At 43.5% G+C, this 12,184-nt stretch overlaps 1 protein-coding gene across 4 annotated transcripts in view; it reads left to right on the top strand.

Moving 5' to 3' along the window:
* Positions 1 to 12,184, top strand: part of ARHGAP25 (Rho GTPase activating protein 25) — a 90,317-nt gene that overhangs the window by 65,207 nt on the left and 12,926 nt on the right. For 3 of the 4 annotated variants that reach the window (XM_035272395.3, XM_017964259.4, XM_035272396.3), the window contains 2 exons: positions 6,371 to 6,578; positions 11,407 to 11,539. In XM_035272395.3, coding sequence (XP_035128286.3) covers positions 6,371 to 6,578; positions 11,407 to 11,539 — 341 coding nt within the window. The remainder of the gene's footprint in view (positions 1 to 6,370; positions 6,579 to 11,406; positions 11,540 to 12,184) is intronic. The other variant, XM_035272393.3, reaches the window with a different exon arrangement.

The following is a 12,184-nucleotide window of genomic DNA, read 5'->3' as shown; positions in this document are numbered from 1 at the left end:
GCCCCTGGGAAGCAGGTATCAGTGCTGGGCTGGCCTGCGAAGCGTGTATGGGGGTGGGGTGCTCTCCCGGAGACTTGGGCTGGGCTAGAGGCGGGGTGGGAGGGGCTCTTGTCCTGATCCTAGGAGCGTTCCAGTGCTGACAAAGGAGTAACAAGTTGGAGAGGGAGGTGACAGCTGCTCTTTCTATTTCTACTTCCCCAAATCAACCCAGTGTCCTGGAGTTTTCCAGCAAATCTAAGGAAGGGGTTGAAGGGTAAGAGGTAGAGGATGAACTGTGGGAAGAGGTAGGGCAGTTACCAGTTTGGTAGTGAGGTCTCACCTTTCTGTGGTTGCTCAGGATGGGGTCCAGAACTTTAGGTCTGGGTGCTGGAGACAAGGCAGACGTGATATGAGGGAAGGCGGGGCTGGCATTAGAGGACCCTTACCCCCTAGTCCTTCCCCTTGAGACTTGATCTCTGAACTTTTATTACATTGTCTTTAAACTTTAGAAGGAATTAAAGCTCTGATATAGAATCACAGGGTAAATATGACCTTGGAAAAATTCCTGATCCAAATCTGTTTTCTCACCTGTAAAATGGAATAATATTTACTTTGTAAAGTTCTTATGAGAACGAAATGAGATAACACTTGTGAAAGTCTCTGGGGTCAGTTCTCAGCATAATTAATTCCATTGGTTAATAGTTATAATTATTATATTACATCTATTATAATTACATTATGGTAATTATATTTCATATAATTATTAAAATTAGTTTATGAAAATTTATACTATTAAGATGGAAATGCTCTGCTAATGGCCCAAGGCGTGACAATTAGGACCCAGAGGTTAGACACTGGTAGAACTCAGGACCAGGGTTTTGGAGATTCCAAGGATGTTTCTGATTACAGACTCCTTGTGTGATCTGAGATTAAGAGTGACAAAACCTGACCTAGCCAAGCTAAAACAAACAAACAAAAAACAAAGATGGGCTCAAGTAGGTGGATCACCTGCAGTCAGGATTTCTAGACCAGCCTGGCTACCATAGTGAAACCCCATTTCTACTGAAAATACAAAAAAATTAGCCAGATGTGGTGGTGCATGCCTGTAGTTCCAGCTACTCAGGAGGCTAAGGCAGGAGAATCTTTGAACCCCGGAAGAGGAGGTTGCAGTGAGCCGAGATTGTGCCACTGCACTCCAGCCTGGGTGACAGAGCAAGACTGTCTTAAAACAATAAAAACAACAACAACAATAAACAAAGATGATTTTTCTCTCATGTAAGAAGGGACACTGTTGGTTCTAATGTCTCCAGAGCATCCAGTGGTTGGTTCTTGTTGAGAGAATAGCTTTGACTGATTTCTAGGCTGCAGATGTCAAGTTCGGAGTCTTCATCATACAGGTGTAATTTCAAGTGGTGAGACTATGAGAAAGTGTGTACAGATGAGAAAGGGAGGCCCTGGGACCCTCCAACATTTAGAGGACAGCAAGAAAAGCAAGAATCCTCAGAGGAGGTTAAGAGCATCTCATGAGACACATGGAGAACCAAGAGAGTCTGGTGTACCAAAAGCCATGTGAGAAAGTGTCCCAAGAAGGAGAGGGTGGTTTGCTGTGTCACATGCTGCTGATAGAGCAGTTAAAATGAAGACAGAGTATGTAACCCCAGGTTTTAAAATGTAGAGGCCATTGATCTCCTTGATAAGAGCAGGTTTGGGGAAGTACTGAGCACAGAAAAGGGGCAAAGAATGGGAGGAATGGGAGGCAGCAGATAGTGACAGCTCTCTGAGGGCTAGTCCATCATGTACCAGGCTTTGAAAATAGATGCAGAGCCAGATGGACTGTCTGCCTTTGAGGGGTCCACAGTCCAGTGGAAGAGAGGGATGTTTAAAAATCATCATAAAGTTACATGAGAAGTGATAACATTGAGGAACACACAGGGAGCTCTGTAAATAGAGGAAAGAGTGAAGAGTGCCCAGTTTTCTCTGAGAAGACATCCAAATTCAGGAAGACTGGGTTTCCAGGAGGAGAGTAGGAGGAAAGGCATTCTCTTGAGAAGTTTTAAGAGCAAAGGCCATTTTTCATTAATTCTATCATACTCTCCAGCTATCGAAGAGCCTGACCCACAGCAAATGCTCAGCCTACATTTGTTGAATGACTTTGTGAATTCTGGTAGAAGGAATTTGCGAGAAATAGAGTTGCAAAGCAAGCCATTATAATGATATAGGCAGCAGCAGTGAGAATAGAGAGCTGGTTTAAAGCATGCTTAGAATGTACCAAACTATTTGGAGAGAGTGAAGGGTGTTACAGATAATCCTAATGCTCACAGTTTTGCTAACTGTGTTAGTTAAGTGAAGGTACTTGTGCTAATGGCTTTGTATTCTCAGTGCCTAGGAGAGTACCTTTTCTTGACTGATGGAATGAATGCTATTGCCTTTAAGGAAAGCTACAGGAGAAGCAGTGATTTAAGAGTGGGATGAGACTGAGATTAGAAAAAATACTGGGAGAATTGCCAATAGACACTAAACTTATGGGAATAGAGGAAAGAAAGAGAGAAGATGGAAATAGGTATGGAATAATTACATATAATCATATAATAAAGCAAATGTTGGTCATTTGCATGAGAGCTGAGGTGGGGGATTATTCTTTCATAAATTATATCTATCTATCCATATGTATGCATGTATGTGTGCATGTAGTGTGTGTGTGTGTGTCTGTGTGTGTGTATACATATATAGAAAAAGAGAGAGAGATCCAGACCAGATATGCAGATTAATAAGTTATAAGTTTATAGGAGATATCTAAATGTGTGGAATCATATGCACTTTCCTAAGGAGAATACTAGAGTGAGAAGAAAACAAGTCTGAGTTGGAATCACAGGAAATGATGCACCAAAGGAGCAGGTGAAAGATGGAGCACAGTCAAAGAGGCTGAAAGGAGTCATCAGTGAGACAGGAATAGAACAAGAGTGGTTGGATTTATTGCAATGTAGGGAGAATGTATTGAAAAGGAAGGAGAATTAACAACATCAGTCTTCAGAGGAGACCAGTAAGCAGGGTGTGGAATGAACATTAGGAGGGCACTAGAAATCTTAGTGAGCAGATTAAGTGAAAAGGTGCAGGCTAATGAAACAAGATTGTGATGAGTTGAGAGGCTGAGTAGTGACTGACAAATGAGGAAGTGGGGCAGACATCTCTCTAGAAGTAGACACATTTTTCTACAAGTATGTGGCGAAAAGAAGGAAGGCAAATGTTGGTCGTTTGCATGAGAGCTGAGGTGGGAGACAATTCTTTCAAAAATGGCAAAGACCTAGACTCATGTGGGATCTTTCAGTTGAAAGAGAAAATTTTAAAATACTAAGAGAAAGAGATGGAAGAGATGTACTGGAAGAGATGGGAAAAATGAAACCCACACTTCAGGAAGGCATCATCCTAGATGAAAGGTAGGGCCCTTTACTTCCTCTGGGAGAAAACAGGATCACAGAGGAAGAAGGATGGGAAAGGAAGGGACTGGAGATGAGGGAGTTCACTTATAGCCTTCCATTTGGTAATGGAGGGAAAGAGGAGCCAAGATCACCTGTTGAGACAGAGAAGGGAGGGAATGGGTGGGGAACTCAAGAGGAGTGGTGAAAATTTGGAACTAATGTCTTGCAGAGATTGGAAGGATAGATTTTCACAATGTGGTTATGCCTGGTCTCTTGTGTCTCTTAGTGGTGTGTTGAAGGCATGCAGAGGGTAGTAGGAAGCAGCAGGGCATGGGTGAGATTAATATTGAAAGGGCTGCATTTAAGGCATGAGAGGCACAGAGGATGAAGGCAGGACAAGGCTGATAGACCAGGATGATGGAAAAAGCTAGAGGACTAGATATACAGAGAGATGTAAAATGGAGCATCTGCTTTGAGACCTCAGATATGGAGCCTGAATTTGAAAGCTTTGACTTCTCTGTACATATCCTTACCTTGTATTTGGGGTATCTTTCCCCATCAAGTCCAGTGGACCTCTGTAGCCTGAGTTTCAACTGCTTCAACAGACATCTGCCTCTCCCATTGAGGGGCCCCTCTCTGGACCTCTCAAAGAGAATTTTCCAGATGCTGTGTGGTCCGCTTTAAGTCAGACTGTTTCAATCATGTTCTATCAGTTTAGTGAAAAGATCTGTCCAGCTCCTTTTATAGACAAATAGAAACCTAATTCCATATGGTTATTGAAGGTTTTTAATTGTTTCTCACCGTGTTTTGTGTGGTACTGTTATTTTCATAACTTGATGATAAACTCATTAAAAGCAGGAACCAGGTCTTCCATGCCCCTTGTCTGCACAGCCCATCCCATGGGGCCTGCTGCTGGCACATGGCAGGGCACTTAATGCATGCTAGTGTGAAGCTGAATTCATATACCAAGGAGACTCCTACTAGTTTTTACACTTAAGAAATGCCGAAATAACCATTAGTCATGGAAAATACTTGCTTAAAGACAAATTCATTCCCTAAATGCTTCAGCAAAATGTGTTGACTCTCTGCCTTATGCTGGGGGTTATGCAGAGTGGTGCTTTAGAAAGGCAAGTGGCAGGAGGGTTTCGAACATGGTAGAGAGAAGAGACTGCAGCGGTTACAGGTGAGAGAGGAGGCTGGCCTAGCCTGGATAGTGGGTGGGAGTGGAAAGAACATGAGAGCTGAGGTGGGAGATTAATCTTTCAACAATGGCAAAGACATAGACTCACGTGGGATCTTTCAATTAAAAGAAACTTTTAAGATACAAAGAGAAAGTGTAAGTACTGGAAGAGATGGAAGAAATGGAACCCACAGTTCAGGAAGGCATCATCCTCGATGAAAGGTGGCAGAGCTCAATAAGGGTGGAATCCACAGCAACCCGAGAGAGTCATGGGGAGAGTCAAGTGACTTTGCAAACGGTGTCCTAAGGATTGAAGTGCTGGGTGCAGCAGAGCCCTGATGATGGCAGAGGGAAAGTCAGGCAGAACAGGATGGAAGCCATGGCTTGTTTTCTGAAACTCCAGGGCATGGAAGCCTGGTGGGAGAATGGGTAGGCAGTGGTTGCCCTGATTTGTAAACTTGTCTTGTCACACTGCCGGAGCAGGGAAACTGTGGAGACACAAATTTGTCCACGTGGACAGAGCTGGGGTAGAGCTGGCCCACACTTGCTTTGCTGGAGGCAGGGTAATTTGGGGAAATATTTTTGGAAAGCAATTTGCATACCATCAAGCTATAAAAATGTTCAAACTTCTTGGCCCAGTAATTTTACACATGGGAAGGAAATCGTTATAAGGAAATAGTTCAAAAGACTGAAACGCTTTTTGTTAACAATCCAAATGTTAATTCATTAATTAAACAATTAATTAGAAATTATGCATTGTACTGCATACATTCCAGGATCTCTGCCAGGTCAATGAACATGTTTGCTGTGGCAATGTTTATAATCAGGACAATCCAAATTATTTTAAATAGTAAATTATTTATAATAGTAAACGATTTATTTATAATAGTAAACAATCCAAATTATTTTAAATGCTACAAGGTTTTCGTACTATGAGACATCTATGTGATAGACCACAGTAGTCCCTCTTTATCCTTAGGGGACATATTTCAAGATAGCAGTGGATGCCTGAGACCTCAGATAGTACTGAGCCTTATATATACTATGTCTTTTCAGTCTTATAACCGATGCAACTACTAAGTGACTCCTGGGCAAGTAGTATATACAACGTGGATACTTTAAACAAAGGGATGATTCATATCTCAGGCTGCACCAAGCGGGACCACGAGAGGTTTCATCATGCTACTCAGAATGACACGCAATTTAAAACTTATGAATTGTTTGTTTCTGGAATTTTGCATTTAATGTTTTCAGACTGCAGTTGACCATGGATAAGGGGGGTGCCATATTGCATTCTGCTTTACTACTCTGTGTTACGAGTGGAACTCAGATAGCCCGCTTGCTGCCATGGTTAGGGCACATTCTCAGGAGTTCCCTGCCTGGGCTTGAATCCCACCTGGGCCATGCTCCCAGCTGCCTGACCTTGGCAAGTGTCTAAGGCTCAGTGTCTTTAACAGTAAGGTGGGTGTGACATTAATACCACCTCATGGGGTTGCTGTCAAGATTAGAGGACAAAGAGTGTGTGATTCCTAGCAAAAAGTACTCAGTAAAAGCCAATCGTTGTTTTAAATATGTATGAAATGTGGGTCAATATGAAAAGACTGGCAAAAACTGCCTCAAATTTACAGGCCCCTATTTATAGCTTCAGGAAATATTATGTGTGATTTGTCTCCCACATTTTGTCTAGTATCATTGCAATAAAACCTGTGAAGTCATAGGTGACACAGAAAGTCAAGAAATAGTTCGTCCAATGAACGACAGAATGACGGGCAGGCTCTGTTTGCTCTCTCCTCAGCAGTGTTTGGCCAGCGCTTGGATGAGACTGTGGCCTATGAACAGAAATTTGGCCCCCATCTGGTGCCCATCCTGGTGGAGAAATGTGCAGACTTCATCCTGGAGCACGGTCGGAATGAAGAGGGCATCTTCCGTCTGCCTGGGCAGGACAACCTGGTGAAGCAGCTGAGAGATGCCTTCGATGCCGGGGAGCGGCCCTCCTTTGACAGGTACATTGCCCCACTGCAGTGTCCTGCCTCTGCCCACCCCTCAGCCTGGCTTGGCTGGGAGGGCCTCTACATTCCAGTGGAGCCATGGGACTTGCATAGACACTTCTAAGAGCCCTGGCTTGCAACAGAAAAAGCCTTTGTTTTGCTCCTGATTGGGAGTTTGGGAGACTGGAGCAGTTAAGAGAGTGTGCAGATAGTTTATGTGAGTGATGATGTGAACCAGAACTGGAACCCTGCTGGGCAGATTCAGGTGATGTTTAGGACACAGGAGAAGAGGACATGCAGAGGAGGGGAGAAAGATGGGTCCTAGCCTGAGGCTCACCCTTCAGGTCAGATGAGGAACATGGAAGAGCTGAACTGACTGTAAAAACACTCGGTGTGGTGGAGAGTGCACCAGATCTATATCCAAGGGCACCAGCAGCCTTCGTTAGCATTCCAGGAGTGGCCAGAATTAGGACTAATCACCAGTGCTGCCCATTTTTCCTCCAAGCCTCTCTGAGATCCCTTATGGCCACAGTCGTAGTTTGGACCACCATATGGGCATCTTTCCTGCCCTTAATAAGTAATAAGTTAATTTCCCAAGGGTGCTATATTTTAGCACCCTAGGATCTCCGAGGGAAGCAAGAGATACAGTTGTTACTGGAACAATAGCAGGTTATGGACATCAAGCACAGGGACCTTTCAGCAGCCACAAATGCATTTTGTTATCAGGCACCTGTTTCATTATGCTCACCACCTTTATATTCAGTTTCTTTTTATGTTTTTGTTAGCCTTGACCTGATGAAAGATACAGGTGGGTGCTTGCTAGAGCAATGACATATGGTGTGCCAAAACAAATAGATGCGATTGCTGGGATTTGCCAAATAACTGCCTTAGGCTTTATCCTATGCACTATAGAGTCGGCATGGGTGGTAGTGTGGGAATCTTTGATTATTTTGGAATATTTGGGGCTGGAAGGAGGAAAATTACCTTATCTTGTCATGACAGCTCCACCCCTAGAACTGAAGGGTAAAATTTACACATCCAGAAATAGGAAGGTCATCAGGGGCTTTTCAGGGGCTTCCCAGGGGCAGCTCTTAGGTCCACATAACCCTTGAGAGGACAAGTCTGATTTGGGAGGTGTGACTGGCTCTTATTTGATTATTATTTAGTTACATTTGAGCATGTTTAGGAGTGACCAGGTCTTCTCTCTCTCTCTGGTTTCACTCATGATTCTGAAAACCCTCTTTTTCTCCTTTTCCTGCCCTCTCTCCACACCTTGTCTTATTCCCCACTTCTCATTCCATGGGTGTGTTTTGGTGTTGAAGGTTAAGGCAGGGTTTTCAGGGTCATGAGTGGACCAGGAGAGAGAAGCTATGGTTGTAGCTTTTCTGCCTCCTATTAAAGGAATTTTAGGAGTCAGTGGGTAGAAGAAGGGATATTTGGGAGAGCAAGGAGTCCCCTACTGGTGTCCCCAACTTCACACCTATGGGAACTCACCCAGATCCAGATCCCCTGCATTGGTCATGTGCTGGGTTCCACCCCAAGATGCCCTACCCATTACCACACTAGAATAAAGGTGAGCAAAGGAGTTGCTGTTTGGCGAGGCTAGTGCAGGTGTACCTGGTGTCCTTAGATACATAAATGTGAATTTTAAAATCTCTTGCCAAGTTTCTACCTGGATGGACACTGCCTGGCTACAAAGCCAATGTGCTTCTTACCCCTATGTGTCTGTGAGAAATGTACTTACAGGCATGCCACATTACAAGCATCAGAGCCATCTGAGGAGTCTTGGGTAATCCCTAGCACATTAGCCGTTGAACTCAGAAGCCGCTTGGCTCCTGACTTACTCTTAGCCCTTGATTTTTTTTTTTTTAAAAAAAGAATGATTTAAAGTTGTTCTATTGGGTTAGAAGAACAGCAAACTCAGAAAAAAATAATGCTACAAATTTAGACCATAAAATAGACATCTGAATTAGCCCTAGTAGAATGGGGTGCTTACATTAAAACAAAAATTTATAGAAATAATTGTACAAGTTACATGGTGTTAAGTGCTAAAAAGGAAACTCAGTACTCTGAAAACTTAGAACAGGGGCTTTTCACATTGTCTGATGGATTTAGGGAGGTCCCCAAGAAAATGACATTTAAACTTGAGACCCAATAAACAAGAATGAGAAATTAGCTAGGCCCAGCAGTGGGCATAACTGGTGTCCATTCAGTAGCTGTGTTTATAACCCCTTTCTCTTTTCTAATGATGGATGTTTTTGCTGTCTAAATTTCTCCTGATTAAACTGTCTAGCTGTCTTTTTTATTGTTTCTCTTCAAAAGATCCAGTTTCTTTCTTTCTTTCTTTCTTTCTTTCTTTCTTTCTTTCTTTCTTTCTTTCTTTCTTTTCTTTCTTTCTTGAGATGGGGTCTCACTCTGTCACCTAGGCTGGAGTGCAGTGCTGCAATCTTGGCTCACTGCAGCCTCTGCCTTGGGGTTCAAGTGATTCTCCTGCCTCAGCCTCCTGAGTAGCTGGGATTACAGGCATCTGCCACCATGTTTTCGTATTTTTAGTAGAGATGGGGATTTGCAAGGTTGGCCAGGCTGGTCTCAAACTCCTGACCTCAAGTAATCTACCCGCCTCAGCCTCCCAAAGTGCTGGGACTACAGCCGTGAGCCACTGCTCCCAGCCAGGATCCAATTTCTTGACTTAATCATTTATGCTGTTTTTTCCATTTCAAACCGTGTTTTCTTCACTCATTCCATTGGTGTGTTTCAGTGTTGAGAGCTGTGCCCTGCAGTGGACAAAGCATAGAATACTGGAGGCATAGGGTAGTGAAAGGAGGGGAGGGGATTACAGGGATCAGCCTCACTTTAGGATAATAGAATTGAAGAAATTTGGAAGGCCAAGTGGATGGAGTGTGGAAGGAGAGGCCCCAATCAGATGGGAGTCCCAGGATGCTGATAGAGACAAGTGGGGGGACTTTTGGGGGATGCAACTTTTGGACTTTGGGAGGATTCTGCCCCTGCAAATTGTCAGCTGACTGTCTTTCTGCCACTTCTCAGGAATTTCTTCTAATGTATTTTGACAAGAGTACTTTTCCTAGTCTGGCTTTGCCTTGGGTATTTTTAGGCAGTGACTCAGCAGAGAAGGATTTTCCAGAATCCTCATGTTAAATGAGTGGTTCTCACCCCAGATTTCCTGAGGGCAAGCCATGGACCATAGAGAGGGCTCCGTGCCAGCCTGTGTTTTCCTATTCAGGTAAAGTTCACAGGCTGCAAAGCGGGAGACTTTTCAGAAGACAGCTCCAACAAATGGCTGTCAAAACCAAAACCAAACGCACACAAAGCACCAAGACAGAGCTTTACAATCAAGGCCCAGTGTTCTTGTTTCTGTTGCCTCAGATGCTTTCCTTCCCCTCCTCTTGTCCAGATCCACCCCTCCCTTCCCTCCTAGGACCAGGAGGCATGTCCTCCAGCCTATTCTATATTTCTCATCACTGAAATAAAGAAGATTCCCAGGTTGTTCTGGACCTCTTGTCACATCCTTTTCATGATGCTACCATGGCTGCTGCCTAAGAACACCAGGTTTTATAAGTATGAAATAAACATTTCTTCAGTAATTAGCTTCAGGAATATGGTAGTGAATCTTATTTTCTCTTGTAGCATTGCAGAATCAATGCGATCGCCTTGTAAGCCGGGGTCAGCAAATTTAATGGGCCACATATTAAATATTTAGGCTTTGCAGGCCAGGTGGTCTCTGCTGCAACCACAATACGCTGCTCAGCACATAAATGAACAAACGTGGTGGTGTTCTTCCATAATTTTGCTTACGGATGCTGACATCTGAATGTCCTATAATTTTTACATCAGGAAACACTCTTGTTCTTATGATTTTACCCTCAGCTATTAAAAATGTAAAGATCATTATTTGTTGACAGGCTGTACAAGTAGAGGCAGTGGGACAAATCTGCCTCCTGGCCCGTGCTTGTGAAGCCCTCCTATAGATGGAGAAGCTGAACTGAAAAGCAGTGCCTCTTTCAGTCAATCAGGCCCATGGTGAGGCCTCCTCTCCTTATGTTCCAGGCTGACACACTTGCTGCCTGCCTCATGCCCTAACTCCTTACCACTTTTCAGAGCTCATTTGGGGTACTCTTTCGTCTGAGAAGTCACTTATGTGTTCCCATCTCTGCCTTGGGTGTTCTTTTTCCACACTTCCATAGGATCCTGAATCCTGGGTTTTCCATAACATGGCATTAGCCATACAGTATTGTAAGGACCTTGTAATGCTTGAGTCCCCATAGCTCTGTGGCTCAATGGGGTCAGGGCTCCTGCATGTCCCTCGGATTGGTTACTGAAATCCCAGTGCTTGACAAGTATCTTGCACCTGGCAGGTTTTCTCAATGCTTATTGATTGATTGCATTAATGAATCTCAGCACTATTTTAGGCACTCTGGAAGATTAAAGAGATGAATGGACCAAGGATATAAAGGAGTTAACACATACAAAATTATACACTAATTAGACAATGCTAACTGTGAGGCACTTAATGAGTTGAAGAAAGAAGAATGCAATAAAGACTAAAATCATTAAGGAAGGTTTAGTAAAAATGTGGACCTTGAACTTACCTTTGAGGTAGTTGGGTGAAAGGGACAGAGGAAAATGTATTAGTATTGTTGTTCCAGAAGGGTGAATTAGCAAAAATGTTTTGCTCTGATTCTTCTTTATCAGACTCAACTCCTGCAGAATTCCCCTTTGTAATTTATGGTTCTAGTCACTGAATCACCAGGATGGAAGTGAGGAACATCCTAATTTTTTCTTTTTTTCCAAAGAGTTTCAAAGAGTGTTGCTTATTTTCTTCCAGAGACACAGATGTGCACACTGTGGCTTCCCTGTTAAAGCTCTACCTCCGAGACCTCCCAGAGCCCGTGGTTCCCTGGAGCCAGTATGAAGGGTTCCTGCTCTGTGGGCAGCTCATGAATGCGGACGAGGCAAAGGTTTGCATCTTCTTAAGAGTTAGTTGTCCTGCTTTAGAAGCAAGTGATTGGTTTTCTGGACAGGATTCCACTAGGCAACAGTGGGTCAAGGGGCCCATACTTTTTGGTAAGATAGTCCAAATGAAACTTCCTCAGTAACAAAAGTCATATGAACTCAATCATAATGACTGGCAAACCACAGCCTTCATGAGATGTAAGAATCCAATAAAGAATTGGCCCATAATCAAATACTACTGGGTCATATTAAAAGTAGTAAGAAAAGGAGGATACATTGAAGGAGGATTTCAAGCACTATGGCCCTGCTGAGACTTGCTGGGACACAAGGACAGGCTGGAAGGCAAGTGTGAGGTCACATAGTTCCAGCTCTACAGCAGCTTTGGGTGTCAGGCATGGTCGTTCAAGGAATGCATGTGCTAGGGAGAAGAAGGACAGGGAAGGTTTTTTGATTGTCATTCTTTTCGGCCACAGCTACGTGTAGAGTCTGTTATCACCATCTGCAACATCGTGCTTGTGAGAGTATACAAGCTGACCAGCAGGATTTCTGATCCTGTATAAATTATTTCTAGAAAGGCCTCATAGTCAACAATGGCCACACTATAGTCATGTTACTATAAAGAGCCAACCAACCAACGAAGGAAACTGATG

This window comes from Callithrix jacchus, chromosome 14, assembly GCF_049354715.1.
Source record: "Callithrix jacchus isolate 240 chromosome 14, calJac240_pri, whole genome shotgun sequence".
Lineage (NCBI taxonomy): Eukaryota > Metazoa > Chordata > Mammalia > Primates > Cebidae > Callithrix > Callithrix jacchus.
Note: the sequence above shows the minus strand (reverse complement) of the source record. Positions and strands in the feature narration are given on the sequence as shown.